Here is a 22551-nt window from a genome sequence, read left to right on the forward strand (position 1 = left end):
TGGAGCCACATTGGTTAATATTTTATTTCATAGATGTGTCTGGTAACCCCAATATCCCAGAATTGATATTTCAAATATTTCATGTTACAACATTCTATTGTGAAAGGAAGAATCCGCCCTCTGTTGCTGTGCTTAATAAAAATACACCTTATTGACAATACAACTATTTATGTCTCGTGCTTCCGGAATGCAAGATATCTTGACTTACACATTACTAAATCTAAAAATGAGTGTGCAGTGCTGTAGGTTCTAACCAGGAAAGATAATGGGTGGCAGGGGGCAGGCACCTCGTACCTTTTCTCATTCTGGATCATTTTCAGGAGTGTAAAAAGAGGTAATAGTAGCACACTAGCTCGAGCAGAGAGCATACAAAGTGGTGTGGGGGCAGAGTGAGGTCAGTACTTGGAATTTGGCTGGAGTGGCAGTTAGGAGCAGAGGGAGGAAGAAGGTGGAGCAAAATATTTTACTTACAACTATAAGATCAAGAAGTAGACTTTATTTTGATTTATTTAAATTGCGTATATTCAAGACTGAAATCGATAGATTTTTGGACACTAAGGGAATCGAGAGAAATGGGAATAGGGTGGGAAAGTGGGGTTGAGGTAGAGGATTACCATGTTATTATCTGCCATGTTATTAAATGGTGGACTCGTTTTGAGGGGTTGTATGGCCTACGCTTATTTCTTATGTTCTTTGACCAGAAGTAAATAACCACTTACTTACAGCAGTTCAAGAAGGTGGCTTGACACACAAGACTGGTAGATCAATACTCATTAAAAAGGAAATTGCAAAGATCTAGATTAAATATATACCATTGATAAAAGAGACTGTTCAATGTTTCAGGATACTGTGGGGAAAAATGGAGGTTGGAAACAAACAAAAATTGAAGAATATAGGGCTATAGGAATGATAAAAATGAGAAATGAGGTTAATATGAGGAGCAAATCTCAAAAAATCTAAACAGTAAAGTATTGTGCAAATATATCCGTCAAGAGAATTGGCAAATGTGAGGTGGGACCTCTGAGGAGAAGAATAGTGAGTGAGAAGAGATAAATGGAAATTGTCAGGGATACCTAACAAGTACTTAGCATTGGCAAGGAAAATACTTGAATGACTAAAAGCAAGGTGAGGTATTATAATAGATTTAAAAAAAAGTATTAGAGAAGCGATGGGGTTGGGGAGGCGAGGGGACGGGGGGAGGGGAGTTGGGGGGGTGGGGCGGGGGCGGCGGTGGTGATTTCAAATTATGAAGGAATGGGACAGAGTAGATAAACTGGTTGAGGGGTCTAGAACAAGGGGACCTAGATACAAGATTAAATGTGGGAATTTTAACAGAGAGCAGAAGAAACTTTATAACAGTTTCGTGATGCTGTTGAAAACATTGCTGAAGTTAGTGATTGAAGCAAAGACTATGTCAGCTTTTTAGGTTGGGTGGTTGAGGAAAGGGGAATAAAGGGCAATAGGTACAGGGTGGGCACATAGGATTAGAATTCCTGTCTGTGGAGGATAAACGTCAACTGGTTGGGCAAATGGTCTATTTCTTGTCATTTCTCTTTAAAATTATCCAATAGCTTTAAATTTGATGACAACAGAAATTGAGATGCTACTGGAAACAACTGAAATGCTAGTTTATTATTAAAGCCAAGCTTTAAATTATTTGCAGTGTGCCAAGAGATTTGAAGAGCTAAGAAACAATGGAATCATGCCCCATATTTGTGATGAAAACAAGTGTGAAGGGAGTCCATCTAAATCATTAGCAGCATATATTAAATCAACGTTACTGGACCATGAAGATGATGAAAAATCTAATTTATCTGTGGTGCAGAATAGCACTTCAATATCAGGTCAGTTATGTCTGTTCAGTGTTCAAATCTTCATAAGATGATAAAGTATTTCTTCAATAAATTATACTTTTTAAATGTAGCAGCTAAAAGAAACTGCACATATATGTTGAATAGGATACTACTTCGAATATTTATTTGGGAGTCATGGGGTATAAATTCATTTCTACAAATTGTTTTGCTGAAAATTGCCTCAGCATTTATTTACACATAGCTTACTGAGTAATGCCTAACACACTGTTTAATCTCAACATAGAATCATACAGCACAGAAGGAGGCCATTCAGCCCATCATGTGTCTGTCGGCTCTTTTGAAAGAGCTATCTAATGAGTCCTACTCCCTTGCTCTTTACTCAAAGCCCAGAAATTTCTCCGTTTCCCGTATTTATCCAATTCCCATTTGAAAGTTACTATTGAACCTGTGTCCTCTGGTTACCGATGCTCCTGCCAGTTGCTTCCTATCTACTCTATCAAAATCCCATATAATTTTGAACACCTCTATTAAATTTCTCCTTAACCGTCTCTGCTCCAACATGTTTGATACCGATATTATTCACTAATAATAACTACAGGTTGTACCTCTCCAGTCCGGGACTCTTTGGTCCGGCAACATCCCTGATCTGGCATCATTCCCGGCGGGGGGGTCGTGACCCGCGCTGTGTCCTGGGGCAGGCTGCCCCTCTTCTCCTTGCTGCCTCCGGTGTTTTTCCGGTGTTCCTCCTTGGTCGGCTCGGTGCGGAGAGGGAGCGAGGAGCGTGGCAGCTGACTGAGGCGCCGAAGCTGGGCCTGAGAAATGCTGCGCAGTAGGCTTCTGTGTAGCGCATGCGCAGAACGTGGCCGGGTCGTTGTCAGGTAAGTCTAGGGTACTGCTGACAACGTTAGGGTCGGCGTGACCTCCCGTGGTCTGGGAAATTGTCTGATCCGTCACCAGTTAGGTTCTGAGGGTGCCACACTGGAGGGGTACAAACTGCACTACCATCTAGCCAGTAAATGCATCAATTTTGAAGAATTGTAACTCTTCCTGTGCTACTTCCAAGATAACTTGGCAGTGGCTCAGGCAAGTGAGGTACACCTAAACTTTTCTTGTTTAGAAGACTTTGTGCAAATATTGTTACACTTTCGGGCTCCTATGTTCTGAAAGACAATATCAGCTACCCAAAAGAAAAAGTGCTCTCACTGCAGAAAATGCTCTTATTACTATACGGAAACAGAAATAATGTACTAAAAAGTTAACAAATACATAAATCAATCCAAGCACAGATAAGCGATACTTGACGAGATTGTGTCTTTATTATGTTAAACTTGCCCTTCAACATAAGCACTCGGGTCCTGAAATTCCTAGTTTCTGCTCTGTTGGCACAAGTGTGATGGAGCAGAACCCCCATCTGCCCATGCCCGAAGGCATTGACCCTGTCTCATATTGTGGTTACAGAGTCATTTAAATGGTTAGCGTGCATGTTACGTGCTTGCTGCAGTGGCTACTTGCCACTCTGACAGAATAAAAGATGCCCGACAATGACCCACCTAAGAACTACTTGGTACAATCTGCTCTGAACAGAGCAAGTGGGCCTCTTCAGGAAAGTAATTGAGTACTCTCCAGGGTAGATTACATTTCTTGAGTAAAGATTTGAGGTGTTCTTGATGCCTTCAACAGGACACTTGTCATCTCAGCTGGCGTGTGTTCCACTAATTTTTGGACTTTCATTTCAATCTGCTCTCATTTCCATCTTGTGCAAAGCTGTGCTTTATCCATGCAGGCAAAGCTGAATATAATTGTTAGTGTTGAGCACAGTCATTGATGAGATGGAAATGCATTCAGATGGCTTGCATCACATTTTCTTGATGTCTCAAATTTTATTTTAATTTATGAGAGAAAAACTGATTGTTGAATCATGCATTTGGTTTTCTGATTAATGCAATGTACTTTGGTTTACTATGACTGTGTAATGTGTAGTTTCAAAAATTCCCTTTAAATATTCAAGGACGGACTGCTGTATCTTCAGGAAGAAATTGCACTCTAAAAGAAAATGGTTCAACTGATAAAGATGAAGACAAACTGGATGAAAGCCAAGGGTAGGTAACAATGAAATGTATTTATGTCTATAAAGGGATGTAATCAGGCCTCATTGAATCATACTGATGCGTATTACTTGCTTTTAAAAGTTCTTAACTGGAACATACAAAATCAGATTTTTTTGAAATGAATGGATAAATTTAGATAGACCAGACTCATGTTAGTGTAGTTAAACATGTATGTGTAAAAATGTAGAGAGTTACAATGATTAGAAGAATAATTATTAAGTCTTCTGACAACATTTTGAAATGCTTAGGGTTAGGAGGCATTGAGTATTTTAAATTCAGTCGTAGAATTACAATAGTTAACATTTATATAGTGTCTTTTATGTAGGAAAATATCCCACGGTATTTTATAGGGAAAATGGAAGTAGTAGAGCAGTTAGTGGAGGTGACGGAGGCACACTAGAACATTTTGGAAGAAATGTAGCAAAGTGAAGATGTTATGAGGAAAATTTCAGAGTGTAGAGGCATGGTGGCTCAAGGCTGTGCCAGCAATTGTGAAGAGGGGCATACTTTCTACCCGAGTCTGAAGCCATAGGACTACAGAAGGTTCCAGAGGTACATTGGAGCAATGGCATAGAGGGATTTCATAAAGGGTTATTGAAATTGATGCTGGGAAACAGGAAGCCAATGGCTGATGTGAGGATAGGAGTGAGCTTTGTGTGCCAGATAGTTTACAGACTGCAGAGTCTGAATTAGTTTAGAGTTTGTATTAGCATAGAGCAAAGGAGCCTGGCAAGGAGAATGTTGAAGAAATAATATCCATAATGATGTTTGTGTTCAGATACCACCTAAACATGAGTGCAAACACTCACTGCTCATAGGCATGGGGTTGATATGAGGAGATCTGTTTGCTCACAAAGGTGCTACCTGTGATGTCTTGCAATTGAGGGAGCCCTGCCATGCTGAAAGCTCTACACCATATGGTGTCCCCTTTCCACAAGGAAAGTAGTAACATTATTTTGGTTTCCAAATATAACTTTTGTCACTTGTTTAATACATGCGTGCACTGAAGGTGTCCCTGGTTGGTGTTGAAGGATCCAGTAGCATGAATGCTTCATGCTATGGTCACCTTCATTTCTACGGGACAGAGCTGTCCTGTTCCAATAGTTGTGTGTAGATTATCCTGCAGCAAATGGTAGAGCTATGACAGCCTATCTTTTGAAACACAAATGGTGAAGACATGTCTCCAACCAGTCTAGGAGGCATGGAGGGATCTATAAATATGGATCTTGAGGTGAGAACTGGTGCAGACAAAACCTCTCTGATGTTGTTGCACCTGCATTTATTGGTTACTTATAAACTGCTCTTCCTCATAAGAACACAGTGCACGATTTGGAACTCAATGGGCCGTAATTTGCATACGAGGTGCGCACGCGCCCGTAGGGATCGCGCAAGTTCCGGGTTGAGGTATGCGCTAAAACCCATAACTTACTATCTGTCAAGAAGTCGAATAACAGGGAAAAGGGCATCCGCGGGCAGTGAGTTGGGCTGTTTGCCTAGTGAATGCCCGTGAATTTCTTGCGCCTGGTAAAAGCAGGCGTAAGGCTTTATTAAAGAGTTTTAATAAACAGAAAAATAAAATTTTATGAATAATTTATACACTTAAAAATCTATGAAATCTTTAACCCCTTTAAAATATGTAAATTTATTTTTCAAAAAATTAAATATTTAAGTGCCATAATTAATTTTAAATGTGATGTTTTTATTAATTTATTTGAAGTATTTTGGGGGGTATTCCCATCCATATGTATGGAATCCCCAAAAGCATGAATGAGGATCCCCTTCTGTCATTCGTTGGTCTGGCCCACGTGATCCCAGGGGCGCTCGCGAACCGCTTGCGCCCCTGCGATGCGTGAGCCTCTTCCCGTGTGTACCCGGAGAGGCTCAGTACTGCGAGTCTCCATACCTCTTGGACCACCAGGTACGTGAGCATTTTATTTGCGGATTGGAGGCATTTCCCTGTGGGAAGCCTCTGACCACAAATTTAGGGCCATTGTTACCACTTAACGATCTAAATGACAGCTGCAACGAAGAATAATGAAGAAAAGCATTAGCCTGTTAAAACTCACAAAAAAAGCCAACATAGTGGATTACCCAAGAAATGCATCGCCCAGGACTCAAGTTGGTGGAACTATGGAAGCAGAACTGGGGTGAAATGTGGGTTGACTACACTCCTGGAGTCTAGCAGCAGTGAGAGTGGGGTCGGGGTTGGTGGGAACACATGGCCTGACAGCATTGGATGGGGCTGAGGACTTCCCTGGTTTCTTACTTTTTCTGAATGAAGTGTTTTGTTGACTGACTTTGGAAAGTTTATTTTTCCCCTCTCGCACTCTCTCTTTTCTCTCCTCTTTTCTCTTCTCTCTTCTCTTCTCTCTCTCTCTCCTCTCTCTCTCTCCTCTCTCTCTCTCTCTCTCTCTCTCTCTCTCTCTCACTCACATGCTCGTGCTCTCTCTCTCTCAGTAAAAATGTTAACATCTTCCAACTGTTAACAAAACAAGTGATTATTGGTGGCTTTTTAAAAATTGAACTTTAAATAATAACTCATTGTGTCTCTCAACTTAATACACTCTCAAGTTTGCAGAATGAGATTCAGAACAAACTAAAGCTGCAGCCATAATCGGTTAAGTTGCTTTTTCTTTTCTCACACTCAGCACTACTTTTAAAATAAAATGAAAAATTACTTGAATAACTTTTCAAATTTGTCCTCTTACATTGTGTCACATAATCTTGGAAAAACAGCCAAGCAGATATTGTTAGAGATGAAAAGAGAAGCATTCTTTCAGTTTGCTAGCTAAATAGTATTGATGCATCCTGGGAAGTTGTGCACACTGCACATGCTCAGGTTGCAGTATCTGCCTTAAACTGATAGCCATGGTATGGGCACAAATATCCATGCTGGACCAGGATTTTTGGACAGTCTGAAGTCTTCAAGTAAAAACTTTAATGAAGATAGTTCAAGACAAAATATGTATACACATAATAAGATACCAGTCTACAGTTGACTGTTTACTTTTAACAAAAATTATGTTAAAACTAATTTTAAGACACACAACATTTTTTTCTCCATGCCTTTCTTTGACATCAACATGATTTTGCTATGTTTAATTTCTTACGGTAAAAACGCAACATATATTTCAGTGAATTGGTGAGAACTACAGCATCAGAAGCTATGAAAAAAATGCATTCCAAATGAGAAAGCGTTATACCAAAGAGACATACAGTGAGGTTTACCCGTGATAGCTTGGTAGTGAGCTAGTTTCATCAGAATTTTGCTTACATGAGTGTCCATGCCTTTTGTTTTTTGTTTCTGCTTCGGGCATATCATGGAGCCTTGTAGGCCATTTCTAAAATTTAAATCAATGTTCCGATTTGTTTGTATGTATTTTGAGTTGTGTACACTAACATATCTTTGTGGTCATATTGAATTTATATACTAATGAGACAACAAGGCTAAATACAGTGATTTCCAAAACTTCAAATTTATGGTGTTGAAACAGGGTAATCTAGTGAATTAAAAAAATATAAACACAAACACAACTGAATTTCTTGTGCTTCATTGGTCAGATTTCCAGGGCTCATGAGCTACCCATGGCTAAAGATTGGATGCCCCCCCCCTGCCCCCCAGACGGTACAAGAACATTATTGATGTAAGAAAATAAGTCTGGGCAGGTGAGCGGGGAAGCGATGGACATGCAACTAATGTTGCAGGCTGACAAAAATGTTACAGTAGCACACAAGGTGTAAAGTCAGCTAGGTAGTTCAGTATTAATACATATGCTAATACAAATCTTGGTTCCTAATCACTTTTGAATTATAATTGTAAACAGTTGAAAATGGGAACCATGTCTTTGTTGTAGCCATTATTTCAAAATGCTTTTATTTTCATAAAAGGCCCAACATGGTAATCCATGTTTGCGATGAAGCCAAAAACCTGAAGCATGATTTTGTTTGTCCTCGGAATCTACTAGTCAGTGAGATGAAGTACTTTGCTGAGTATCTCTCTGTTGATGCACAACGCTGGCAAGAAGTAGATATATCGGTGCACTGTGATGTCCATATCTTTGCCTGGTTGATGAGCTATGTGAAGAGGAAACTAAAGCATCAAGGACAAACTGAACAACCAGAACTCGGTATGTGTTAGGGTTACATTTTAATTAGAAGTTATTTGTACAGCAAAGATTAGTCATAGTTTGTTACTGAAGTTATTTTTCCTCAATGGTGATTTATTTATGCATACATTATTTAATTTTTACTATCGTGTACTTTGTACTTTTTTGCTACATTTCAAATCTTTTTTCAAAAAGTTATACATTTTGTGCTGATAAAATAGTACTGGCATTTGCCACTTTTACAGCTTTTAATCCACAATTACACTTTTTTGTCACCATTTTATTTTTACATTACAAGACATTATAAAAATTAATTATCTTCATCTTGTGTACTAATAATTTAGGAATTATCACTCTTAATTGCTTAATAATCTCGAACTGTGTTTGTGTTTCATGGTTCGTTTGTTTTTGCTTGCTGTCATGCTGTGACATATGCATACATATGTTCATAAGCATTGACTGGCTTCCAGCCAGATTATCCAAATTGCAAGATGTGACCATTATTCAGGTTCATTTACTACTACCACTAGACGTTAAACCGAGGCCCTCATCTGCTCTCTGAGGCGGATGTAAAAGATCCCATGGAACTATTTCAAAGAAGAGCAGGGGAGTTATCCCTGGTGTCTTGGCCAATATTTTTCCCTCAATCAACATAACAAAAACAGATTATTTGGTCATTATCACATTGTTATTTGTGGGAGCTTGCTTGTGTGCAAATTAGCTGCCATGTTTCCCACATAATAGCAGTGACTACACTCCAAAAGTGCTTAATTAGCTGTAAAGCGCTTTGAGATGTGAAAGGCGCTATAAAAATGCAAGTCTTTCTTTCCTTTTCTCTTTACTTATTAATCATAAACAAGGTTGCGGTTTAAGCACCTCATTGTGACAGGAAAGGGAAAATGAAAAAGTTGCAAGAGATTTTAAATAACTGGGGTGTCTTTTTGCTGCTTATGTACTAACTTCCTTTTGAAAATATGAATAGAGCATTGTTCATAGTTTAATTTTCAGATATTGGGGAAGAGCTTTGATGAAAAGATTTGTACCTGATTGGGGGAATGTAGAACATAGTTTCAGAATAAAGGGTCGCCTATTAAAACAGAAATGAGGAGGAATTTCTTCTCTCAAAGGGTCATGAATCTTTGGAATTCTCTACCCCAGAGAGCTGTGGGGGCTGGGTCATTGAATATATTTAAGGTGGAGATAGAAAGATTTTTGAACGAAAAGGCAGTCCATGGTTATGGGGAGCGGGCAGGGAAGTAGGGTTGAGGCCAAGATCAGATCAGCCATGATCTTATTGAATGGTGGAGCAGGCTAGAGGGGCCAAATGACCTACTCCTGCTCCTATTTCTTATGTTATGTATAATGGGCCATAATTTGCGGTAGGTATGACAGCGTACTCTGTGTATGCCGTCATACCACCTCTGAAATGGACCACAAGTTCGGGCGAGTGCACTAAATCCCGAATTTGCAATCTGTCACGTTCTGACTTGATGGATCAAATTGCCCACCAACTGCCAGCAATTACGTATGATTAGGTACAGGGCATGTTTGCATCAGCATAGGGTGATTAGATGGAGACATTTTATTCTATTAGCTCCAGAATGCAACGTAATGAATTTTTAAACTATCCAAAACACCTTCAATGATTAATGTACAGATTTTTCAGATCTTTGTTTGGGCACTGTTGTATTTATGTTTGTATCACCTGCACATGTTAATACTGTCAGATATTTCCGCTTCTTATAGATGTAATTTATATGAAATTTCACAGAGCTTGAACGATTTATCAGAACTCTTAATTCCTAAATTAGATTTGAATTAATTCCCAAATCATTTTTTTAGGTGGGTCCCTGTGAGCGAGAGAGAGTGGGTCATTTTGGAACTATTTATTCTCCCAGTCCTTGTAATTATTCTGAAAATACATCCAAATGAGGATAATTCTGCAAAATACAATGTTGGGTGAAATGCAATATAAAGAACGTTACCGGTGGTCGACACTTTCCATTCGGTGTACTGATTGGAGCACCAGGCCCACGTGACCCTGGTTATGCTTCCACACATGCTGCATCCCTGGGTTCCGTGAGCCATTATGCTGCCCTCGCATACGCAGGATCAGAGAGCAAGTTCATGAAGGAGGGTCCCTATCGGGTAAGTTGGTATTGTGTTCCGATGCCGGCAGCGAACTCCGTAGGTATGCTGCTGACTGCAAAATCTGCCCCATTGTCTTCAATTTAGTAGTTTGGTTCCTTGGGTAAAACTATTGGAAGAATTCAAAACAGTGTACCAGACTGTGTAAAATGATGGCAAGATGTGGTTTTAAAATCCAATTCCCTACATTGGTGAGTTCTCAGTCTGAGCTATGCCACTTGAAGGATCACCAAATGGTGGTAGCCATCCTTTACAGTTCATATTTGTCTTCAAGTGGCTAATTCAGACTGGCACAGCTTGTATCATGATGAGGTATTCATACTTGGCACAGCGGTACTTAAAGGGGGGAAGGGGGGGGAAGAATTGGGGGTAGGGGAAACAGTGAAATCTGGTCTGTAAGTTCCACCCTGTATTAAAGGACATAGTAATTTACCAAAATTCCCTGGATTCTGGGGAGGTCCCAGCAGATTGGAAAACTGCAAATTTAACACCCCTATTTAAAAAAGGAGTCAGACAAAAAGCAGGAAACTATAGACCAGTTAGCCTAACATCTGTGGTTGGAAAGATGTTGGAGTCCATTATTAAAGAAGCAGTAGCAGGACATTTGGAAAAGCATAATTCGGCCAGGCAGAGTCAGCATGGATTTATGAAGAGGCAGTCATGTTTGACAAATTTGCTGGAATTCTTTGAGGATGTAACGAACAGGGTGGATAAAGGGGAACCAGTGGATGTGCTGTATTTGGACTTCCAGAAGGCATTTGACAAGGTGCCACATAAAAGGTTGCTGCACAAGATAAAAGTTCACGGGGTTGGGGGTAATATATTAGCATGGATAGTGTTATCTATGTATGTAAACATCACCAATATATAAGACTTACCACCAGGGGACACAGCTGTGGGAGACCATGCTACTTCCTCACTCTGGAGTCACATTAAAGAGACCAAGGTCACAACAGTTTGAGCTTACAATACAGTCTTGTGGAGTTATTCTGAACATAACAGATAGCGGATTGGCTAACTAACAGAAAACAGAGAGTTGGGATAAATGGTTCATTCTTGGGTTGGCAGGGATCAGTGCTGGGACCCCAACTATTTACAATCTTTATTAATGACTTGGAAGAAGGGACCGAGTGTAACATAGCCAAGTTTGCTGATGATACAAAGATAGGAGGAAAAGCAATGTGTGAGGAAGACACAAAAAATCTGCAAAAGGACATAGACAGGCTAATTGAGTGGGCAAAAATTTGGCAGATGGAGTATAATATTGGAAAGTGTGAGGTTATGCACTTTGGCAGAAAAAAATCAAAGAGCAAGTTATTATTTAAATGGAGAAAAATTGCAAAGTGCTGCAGGACAGCTGGACCTGTGGGTACTTGTACATGAAACACAAAAGGTTAGTATGCAGGTACAGCAAGTGATCAGGAAGGCCAATGGAATCTTGGCCTTTATTGCAAAGGGCTGGAGTATAAAAGCAGGGAAGTCTGACTACAGCTATGCAGGGTATTGGTGAGGCCACACCTGGAATACTGCGTGCAGTTTTGGTTTCCATTTTTACGAAAGGATATACTTGCTTTGGAGGCAGTTGAGAGAAGGTTCACTAGGTTGATTCCAGAGATGAGGAGGTTGACTTATGAGGAAAGGTTGAGTAGGTTGGGCCTCTACTCATTGGAATTCATTGGTGATCTTATCGAAACGTATAAGATTATGAGGGGGCTTGACAAGGTGGATGCAGAGAGGGGGAGACTAGAACTAGGGGGCATAATCTTAGAATAAGGAGCCACCTATTTAAAACTGAGATAAGGAGGAATTTCTTCCTTGAAGTTTGTAAATCTGTGGAATTCGTTGATTCCTTGCCTCAGAGCCGGGAATTTGAATAAATTTAAGACAGAGATAGTCAGTTTCTTAACCGCTAAGTAATTAAGGGGTTATTGGGAGCGGGCAGGGAAGTGGACCTGAGTCCATGATCGGATCAGCCATGATGATATTAAATGGCGGAGCAGCCTCGAGCGGCCGTATAGCCTACTCCTGCTCCTATTTCTTAAGTTTTTATAAGTTACATAGGAGAAAATGCAACTTGGATATCAGATCTTACAATAATTACTGTCATGTGAAATATGTATTTCCTGAAGCTGCCAGGGTGAAGGCAGATGTAGTTTTTAATAGTATAGGCAATTCTTAAATTAGAGAACTAGAAGAAAACTTTTAAATTTCTTATTTGTTCTTTCTACTCGAGTTAGCTGTACAACTTTTCCCCCTTACCCTTTTAAATTAAGCATTTGCCTATCTGTCTTTAAAAGTTTTCAGTTTATCGTGACTGTTGCCTGTTTGTGGGTACTTAGTCACATTTTAACTCTTTTTTTATTTGTTTTATTAGCAATTTCTAGACATTTCTTTGCATTCTGTTTATTGTTCCAGTCTCTGTTCCACAGTTTTGGGTAGTATAATCATTTGTTCATTTTCATTTTTTTTCGGTTCTCTCATGGCCAACTAGTTGGGTACAAGTATTGAGCCAAAGGAGCCAATAAAAACTGTTCCATGATGTGTTTTGTATTACATTCTACTCCTGATAATTCAAAGTTGTTTGCACTAACAGATTCAAATTATTCAATAATTTGAACTAAGCAATACATCAAATAACAGCAAAGTGGAATTTTAGTTCTTTAAAAATCAAATTACCAGATCATTCAAATTAAGTAACTTTGAATTAAGGATGTACTATAATTACATTATAAAGTTCATCTCTAATCTTTGAGAAAAATCACACATTGAAGTGAAGCCCTGTTACCTTTTTCACTGGAAAATTAAGGATCTCATTTATAATTTATTAACTTAACAGAGAAACAAATTAAACCCATTGAGACAATTTTGCCCATTAGAAAGTGTTCTGTCAGAAAAAAGTATTCATTCTCAATAGTTATCCATATACTGTTTTGAATATTTGTTCAGAATTAATGTAATTAAGAGAATTTGTGACACATCAAATGATAAATACCTTGTAAAGTCTGAAGCACTTTTTTAACCTCTGCAGGCAAAAGTACTTGAATATACAGTTCACTGATGTGCAATATGGTCTTTGTAGTTAACACTTACAAATAAATTTACACTACAGTAATTTTGAGATTCTAGAGTGAAATTTATTTAGATAATATTGGATAACATTAAAGCATAATAGTACATTAAGATTATGAATATAAAGGCTCTCTTTTCTAGCCAAACAAAATTGGGCAAAAATGGATGCCTTCTTTACTGTTTCATGCTACTGACGCCATAAAAGGGAACAAGCCTTTGGTGAAGGGTTCAAGACCAATTCCAGACAGTCCTGGCGAGTGAAGACTAGAATATGTTCTATAAATGCTGGGTTGACATCCAGTGGTGTACTAGTGTCCCGATGGATTAACAACTGGCTCAGTGGTAGTATTTCTGCCTCTGAGTCAAAAGGGTTGAGTTCTGCCCCACTCTCGACAGCCCCGGTGAATGGAGACCAGAGTGCCATTTCTGAATACTGGGTTGACGTCCAGTGATGGTACTGGGGTCTGATGGGTGCAGGTGGCCCCCTACCATCGTAAAAGTTCAATGGGGTTCTTTACCTCGTAGAGTGTACTTCGACGACAGATATCCTCAAAGGCAACAGAATCCACCTCGGCTACTCTTCCTTAGTAAGTAGCTCAAGAATCTCAGTTTGGAAAAGCCCGAGGACAAAACAATACGGAAGGACTCCGCATAACTATATAATTATAACCATCATTGGCTGTTACCCCAGAGATTCAAAATTAAATCTGATGTAAGTTCTCAAAGAAAAGAAAATACTAACTAGGCCATGCTGTTGCTCACAAGTAAAATAAAAATTCTCTTCCTCCAACTATTCCTCTGTTTCTCTTTTTTTTTAAATTCTGTGTCTATCTGTTAGTTTTCCAATCTTTATGAATGGCCTGCCTCCAAATCTCATTCTTCGTCTTTGATCTTTCTGTTAATCTGTCCTTCTGTTTCCAACAGTGTCTGTATATTCCTTTACTGAATGTATATCTTTTACATGTTTAATAGGTGGAACAGGCAGTAAGATAAGACAAAAGTTCAGTGGTGGGGACCAGGATCAGGTAGAGGTTGAGGCCAAGTGGGAAGAGGTAATTTTGGGAGTATTGATGTATGCATGAGTGTAAAGAGAAGCTGGACTGGTGGCAAGCTGATGGAAGAAATGGCCAGAGTCTAGCCTGGGAGAGAACTGAATGCCGGAGTATTGCATGAGAAGCAGCTTAGTTGGGGTAGATGAGTGGGTGGGAGAGGAGGGGCTGGTAGCTGTCTAGGAGGGAGTACAAAATTGAGAGCTTGTAAAGTGGACCTGTTGGTCGTCCTGTTGATATGGAGGTGGATTCAGAGTAGCAACCATGAATGGTACTGGTACACCCATAAACATCTGTAATGTACATGATGTCAGTGTAACTTGGGGATTGGGTCTGGGCAAGAGTGATGAGTCTGTTCGGTCTGAAGTTGGGCAAGGGAGGGAATGCAGAGTCATCTGAAACTCAAAGTTAGAGCAGGGAGAGAGGCCAAAAGCTGGAGCGGAGAAAGAATGGGATCTTTTGTTTGGGTAGCTATGTTGGTGCCGAAGTCAGTGGGGTGCTGCTGTAGACGAACACGATGAGTTTTGAGAGGTCACAATTTCAATCCGGATTAGAGGGCCATCTGATTTTCTGAAAGCTAATCCTGCTGCTTCTCTGTTTAATTTCTAGTGTCAGCAGGGAGGAACAGGGAACAATCAGCATGACTGAACTGATTGGTCCATACTAACCACATGATTTTATAGACCAAAGCGGGTATCTGGTCCTGAGTGGTCACATGGTTAGTATGGATCCATTAGCAACATTACAGCATCATTACACTATTATCATACAATATTATAGTGACCAACACAGAATTTTTGCTGTTATTTATAGAACATTGTAAATCTGTTTTTTTTTTTAATACACCTGCATTTAGATTTTACTGCAAACAGCAGAAATCTTCTTGGAAAACTTTTAATAGTTAATAGGTGGTGGTGCTCATGGAGAAAATAAAAAATTGTGTCTCCATTAAAAATAAATTTGTATGATTACATAATTCCCTAAAACCCACTCAATGACTCACTTTTCTTCCCTCTGTGTTTTCCTCTTGAGAGCCCACCATATATCTTCTTCATCAAATTTGTGTTGAGTTATTCTAATACAGTGAATTACAATAATTGTACCACCAAGTTGCTACAGATTTTGTGGCAGAATATTTTCTACCAGATACATAAATGATTCTGTGGGCGTGGAGATCTTTGTAAAATGCTAACTTGACATTTCTTTCTTTATAAAATTGATAGCATTAGCTATTACTAGAATTAATTTTGACTATTCTGAATGTATATAAAATATGCAATTTGTTTACCAGACCCCTTTTGTGTTTAGGAAACTTGTAGGTACAGTTTGCGACTTAGTGGACATTTTTGCTTTTTTCTATTTTTAGAGCCCAGTAATGTTATTTCAATACTCATTTCATCTGAATTTTTGAAAATGGATTCCTTGGTGAGTGCATTAACTTTTTAACTTTATAAAGGAAAAAGTATTACTTAATGTGTCTGGTTTGTTATGATTTGTCTGCCTTTTTTATCCTGTTGACCTGATTCTTCAGAGTTGTATAGTGTGTATTTTAAATGGAATCAGCTTTTTTTTTATGATGCAGAGCAATACAAATGTACCATATTTGTAAAAACTGTTCACAGATGGTAACTGCAAATTTATAATGCGTATACATTGCATAAATGTAATGTTGCAGTAACTATACATTTTATAGGAGCCATGCAATTTTATATGGTTACTGATTGTAATGGGGGGGGGGGGGGGGGCGGCTTCCTCCATTAACACAACAGTCAGTCAGCTTTTCTCTGATAAAAGCGGTGCACATACGATAAAAGTTACTATTGTACTGTTCCAAAGCATGGTGTATGGCAGCAGGTGGTTTCTATTGACAAATAAAGAGGAGAAATTGTGACTTAATATGAAAATAAATATGTAACTGCTAGTGAAACTGGTGTGTGTTGCTTTGAAGTTTATTTCTACCACAAAAAAAAAGGCATGTTAGCCATTTGTAGCAGTAAATGTGCTGGAGCCTGCCTTTTCAGCTGAAAAAAAATTGTGTAAATAAGCTATGATAATGAATAAAAGGATAAATATTGAGGGACAGTTTAGTGACTGCAAGATTCTTGTGAATGGATCTTACACCTAGTGTCTCTGTTATGTTTGTTTGTTCTTTGTTGCTTCAGGTTGAAGAATGCATGCGTTACTGTCACAAAAATATGAGTGCCATTGTAGCTACTCCTTGCAATATGAACTGTATTAACGGCACTCTGGCCACACGTATTGTTGACCTCTTCACACATAATGAAGCTGATGAAGTAAAAGACAGAAAAGATAAATTCAAAAGGTAAAAATACACTAGCTGACTTTGCTTGATAATATGATAATCTGAAACACGTAGAACGTGGGGCATGAATCTTTTGTTAGTAAAATCTGAGAGTTGGAATGGTAAAAATTATAGGTGTGTGAAGGACTTTTTCAATTTTTCCCCTCATGATACCTGTGTTATGGATAGAACATTTTGGGGATTTTTGTCAAACTCTCAAGTAAGACACGCCAGCCAGTATGGTCAAATTCTTCATGGGGGTGTTACAACTATGATGCAGAGGAGACTTGCATCATATTAGGTTGGTCTGTATTCAAATCTTGGCCTCTGAGAAGAGGGGTCTACATGCTAATCCACTGTGTTACCTTAGTCCTTGCCATTTTTCTTTTGCAGTTTTTTTCCCATAAATGTTTTCTGGTGTATAATGCAAATTTCAGTACCTATTGATAAAACTTAGTATTATAGCACTACTTCCATATCATATAATATTAGATGGATTAAAGGGAAAGGATAGTGTCCTTTGATTAATTATTAGCAATGATAAATGGATGATTCATAAAATAATATTACATTTTTTTATTATAATTTGGTACTAATGGGCATTAAACAGAATTAAAATAGCTGTTGTGGGAAACAATGTCACATTAGTGTGTGCTCCTGCTCTTCTGAGGTTAGGATTAATGCTGTAGTGGGAAAGTGTGTCTATATCGGGAGGCTTTCTTTAAATATTGCTGTACACCTAGATATAGTTTATGGAGACACCAGTTGTCAAAATAGGGAAGTCTTATTCCCAGACTTAGTGATTTTCTGCTGCTTTTTTTTTTCAACACTCATTTAGTATCAAATGTATTTTGTTAAGGCGGCTGAAACTAAGAATGCAGAACAGGGGAATATATGAGAAAGGAAAAGGGAAGTAATAGTAGTGGCATATTTGTAGTGATTTGAATAGCAAGGGTGAAGGTTAGGATCAGACAATTAGAGATCTACAAGAACTGCAGAGTAATAATATTGGGTGATTTTTTTTAAACTATCCCAAGATAGACTGAAATAAATGTAATTTATGTCGTCAAAGTGGGGAATGCTTTTTAGAATGCATCCTGGAATGCTTCTTAGATCAGTACATTTCTACTCCAACAAGGAAAGAAGCATTGCTTGATTTAGTTGAGGGAAATTAAGTGCAGTAATTAACTGAGAGTAGGAGAACAATAGGAAAACAGTGACTACACTATAGTTGGGTTCAATATAAGAACAGAAATGAATAATCAAGAGTCCAAGATTAATACAAAGTTGAGTGAGATAAGAAAGGATCTAGAGTAAATGAAATGGGCAGAAAAGTTAGCAAACAATATGACTCATCAGCGTGGGCAATCTTCAAAAAGACATGGGGCTAAACTTTCCACTATGATCACTGGACGATATTTCCGGCCTTAGACCTTTTTTTATTTTTCTGGATTGCTGGAATATCGCACATTTTAAAAAACGCTAGTTTCGCCTTTTTCATTTGGGTGATAGCCTTAGCATTGTGAAATGAACCTTAGCGATGTATTCAGTCGTGCAAGGCTCGCATCCATAACAACGGCCGTTCTACGCATGCGCATTTTTTTTTTATCAACAAGGAACTTTTCCCACGATTCGGGTGGTCAGGGATCATTTGCGCATGCTCAGAAAACTGAAAGAGAGGGAGAGAGCAAAGGAAGATGAAAAGAAGTCTGAAGTGTTTAAAATGTCAAACGAAGAATCTAGTGATAATAGTATGCAGTAGGAGCTTTCCGGGAGAAGGAGGGCAAAAGCCTTCTCTGATCAGGCTAATGAGGCCCTGGTGAATGAAGTGGAAAATCGATGGGCCAATTAACCCGGGGTGGGTGTGGGAAACCTCTTCTCCCCCAGCCCCCCCTCCCCCGCATATATCAAAAATTATGGGACGATATCGCCGCCCTGGTCTCATCGGTGGCCCGTGATAGGCATGAGGCAGCCCAGTGCCGCAAGTGGTGGAACAGTCTCATTGCATCGGCAAGAGTAAGTATTCAATTATTACATTTATAATTGTAATCTTGCATTGACTCATTAATTAGAATGTAAATCTGCCAGATTGCAATTAAGTTGGGTAATTTTGGGTAGCTTCCCTGCTAAGATTTGGACTGGGGTCGGAACCTGCACCCTTTAAGTCTGATTTTGCTGAGATGCTTTACATTTAATCAACGGTATTAATTATTATTATTTAAAGGCTTTGATCGAAAATTGTGGCCAAAGGAATGACTGGAAACAGACAGACTGCAAATATTCGGCATTTCTACCACTTTAGTTTAGAAGGAGAATTCTTGTGTGCCGTGAGCAAGTCTTTAACTTGGGCATCGTCTCCTTTTTGGTTACATTGGTGGATGGAACACAACTGAGCACTGAGTGGTCCGGACACTTTTACCCAGACTGTGTGCGTCTCTCTGGCTGCTGTCACTCACACAGTGACCCAGCCTGGACTGGGGGAGTGCTGCCCTGGCTTACTGTCTGCTTTGGGACATTAGCGCCAGCCACACGGAGGTCTCCAAGCACAGCCCATGGACACGGTGCCCCCTCCAATTACAGTCCTGTCATTGCCGAGCTCACCAGCAGTGGTAAGGAAGGACATTAGCTTGGATGATGTGGAATCTGTATGGGTGGAACTGCGGAATACCAAAGGACGGAAAACGCTAGTGGGAGTTGTGTACAGACCACCAAACAGTAGTAGTGAGGTTGGGGACAGCATCAAACAAGAAATTAGGGATGCGTGCAATAAAGGTACAGTAGTTATCATGGGCGACTTTAATCTACATATAGATTGGGCTAACCAAACTGGTAGCAATACGATGGAGGAGGATTTCCTTGAGTGTATTAGGGATGGTTTTCTAGACCAATATGTCAAGGAACCAACTAGAGGGCTGGCCATCCTAGACTGGATGATGTGTAATGAGAAAGGACTAATTAGCAATCTTGTGCAAGGCCCCTTGGGGAAGAGTGATCATAATATGGTAGAATTCTTTATTAAGATGGAGAGTGACACAGTTAATTCAGAGACTAGGGTCCTGAACTTAAGGAAAGGTAACTTCGATGGCATGAGATGTGAATTGGCTAGAATAGACTGCCAAATGATACTTAGAGGATTGACGATGGATAGGCAATGGTAAACATTTAAAGATCACATGGATAAACTTCAACAGTTGTACATCCCTGTCTGGAGTAAAAATAAAACAGGGAAGGTGGCTCAACCGTCGCTAACCAGGTAAATTAAGAATAGTGTTAAAGCTAAGGAAGAGGCATATAAATTAGCCAGAAAAAGCAGCAAACCTGAGCACTGGGAGAAATTTAGAATTCAGCAGAGGAGGACAAAGGGTTTAATTATGAGGGGGAAAATAAAGTATGAGAGTAAGCTTGTCGGGAACATAAAAATTGACTGCAAAAGCTTCTATAGATATGCGAAGAGAAAAAGATTAGTGAAGACAAACGTAGGTCCCTTGCTGTCAGATTCAGGTGAATTTATAATGGGGAATAAAGAAATGGCAGACCAGTTGAACAAATACTTTGGTTCTGTCTTCACAAAGGAAGACACAAATAACCTTCCGGAAATACTAGGGGACCGAGTGTCTAGTGAGAAGGAGGTACTGAAGGATATCCTTATTAGGCGGGAAATTGTGTTAGGGAAATTGATGGGATTGAAGGCTGATAAATCCCCGGGGCCTGTTGTCTGCATCCCAGAGCACTTGAGGAAGTGGCCCTAGAAATAGTGGATGCATTGGTGATCATTTTCCAACAGTCTATAGACTCTGGATCAGTTCCTATGGACTGGAGGGTAGCTAATGTAACACCACTTTTTTAAAAAAAGAGGGAGCGAGAAAGCGGGTAATTATAGCCTGACATCATTGAATGGCGGTGCAGGCTAGAAGGGCCGAATGGCCTACTCCTGCACCTATTTTCTATGTTTCTATCAGTAGTGGGGAAAATGTTGGAATCAATTATTAAAGATGAAATAACAGCGCATTTGGAAAGCAGTGACAGGATCGGTCCAAGTCAACATGGATTTATGAAAGGGAAATCATGCTTGACAAATCTTCTGGAATTTTTTGAGGATGTAACTAGTAGAGTGGACAAGGGAGAACCAGTGGATGTGGTGTATTTAGACTTTCAAAAGGCTTTTGACAAGGTCTCACACAAGAGATTGGTGTGCAAAATTAAAGCACATGGTATTGGGGGTAATGTACTGATGTGGATAGAGAACTGGTTGGCAGACAGGAAGCAGAGATTTGGGATAAATGGGTCCTTTTCAGAATGGCAGGCAGTGACTAGTGGGGTGCTGCAGGGCTCAGTACTGGGACCCCAGCTATTTACAATATACATTAATGATTTAGATGAAGGAATTGAGTGTAATATCTCCAAGTTTGCAGATGACACTAAACTGGGTGGCGTTGTGAGCTGCGAGGAGGACGCTAAGAGGCTGCAGGATGACTTGGACAGGTTAGGTGAGTGGGCAAATGCATGGCAGATGCAGTATAGTGTGGATAAATGTGAGGTTATCCACTTTGGGGGCAAAAACACGAAGGCAGAATATTATCTGAATGGCGGCAGATTAGGAAAAGGGAAGGTGCAACGAGACCAGGGTGTCATGGTACATCAGTCATTGAAAGTTGGCATACAGGTGCAGCAGGCGGTAAAGAAGGCAAATGGTATGTTGCCCTTCATAGCTAGGGGTTTTGAGTATAGGAGCAGGGAGGTCTTACTGCAGTTGTACAGGACCTTGGTGAGGTCTCACCTGGAATATTGTGTTTAGTTTTGGTCTCCTAATCTGAGGAAGGACGTTCTTGCTATTGAAGGAGTGCAGCGAAGGTTCACCAGACTGATTCCCGGGATGGCTGGTCTGACATATAAGGAGAGACTGGATCGACTGGGCCTTTATTCACTGGAGTTTAGAAGGATGAGAGGGGATCTCATAGAAACGTATAAAATTCTGATGGGACTGGACTGGCTAAATGAAGGAAGAATGTTCCCGATGTTTGGGAAGTCCAGAACCAGGGACACAGTCTAAGGATAAGGGATAAGCCAATTAGGACTGAGAATGAGGAGAAACTTCTTCACTCAGAAAATTGTTAACCTGTGGAATTCCCTACCGCAGAGAGTGTTGATACCAGTTCATTGGATATATTCAAGAGAGAGTTAGATGTGGTCCTTATGGCTAAAGGGATCAAGGGGTATGGCGAGAAAGCAGGAAATGGATACTGAGGTGAAAGATCAGCCATGATCTTATTGAATGGTGAGGCAGGCTCGAAGGGCCGAATGGCCTATTCCTGCACCTATTTTTTTTTTCTATGCTTCCCACCCCGGCGGACCTCCATCGATTCAAATAAACCACCTACCTCCCCTCAGGCGCCGAATGGCACAGCCCGTGGATGGGGCCTTTCATGGAGATTGTACACAAGATGTTTGCTGTCAAGCATTAGTTCATAAACACGATCTTATTAAATATTTTCTCTGAACGTAGATGTTATAACCATGCATCCATTGTGGATACAAACCGTATTAGCATATAACGTTAACGTTACCGATGAATAGCATGTGGAGTGACTAATTGTAGATTACAATATCTGTTGTGTTTCAGTAATAATACCTAGTCAATTAGCTTATACCATGCTCTTGTCACGTTTGCAGAGGAAGATATCTAAGAATCATGCAGAGTAGAGGAGGGCCTGCTGAGCTGCACCGTCTCACCGATCTGGGAGAACATATCGCAGATTAGTGGGCACCCATAATCGTTCTGCCACCCTTGGTGGTGCAGATCCCATTGTTGCACCACATGAGTAATGTGTAAAGCAGTGGTAAACCAGTGGTAATTTAAAGTAATTTAATGGCATTTGACTATAATATATGAATGTTGCAATGTTATGCATGCATTTTCTGTACACTCATGTTAATCATATGTGACGTTTCTCATTC

General features: G+C 39.8%; 1 protein-coding gene across 8 annotated transcripts in view; it reads left to right on the forward strand.

Annotated features, from left to right (window-relative positions):
- The window catches only part of sanbr (SANT and BTB domain regulator of CSR), a 163910-nt gene that overhangs the window by 19449 nt on the left and 121910 nt on the right, over positions 1-22551 (forward strand). For all 8 annotated transcript variants that reach the window (XM_070889628.1, XM_070889633.1, XM_070889634.1 and 5 more), the window contains 5 exons: positions 1664-1844; positions 3823-3913; positions 7811-8049; positions 15661-15719; positions 16457-16617. In XM_070889628.1, the coding sequence (XP_070745729.1) occupies positions 1664-1844; positions 3823-3913; positions 7811-8049; positions 15661-15719; positions 16457-16617 (731 nt within the window). The remainder of the gene's footprint in view (positions 1-1663; positions 1845-3822; positions 3914-7810; positions 8050-15660; positions 15720-16456; positions 16618-22551) is intronic.

This window comes from Pristiophorus japonicus, chromosome 9 (assembly GCF_044704955.1).
Source record: "Pristiophorus japonicus isolate sPriJap1 chromosome 9, sPriJap1.hap1, whole genome shotgun sequence".
Taxonomy (NCBI): domain Eukaryota; kingdom Metazoa; phylum Chordata; class Chondrichthyes; family Pristiophoridae; genus Pristiophorus; species Pristiophorus japonicus.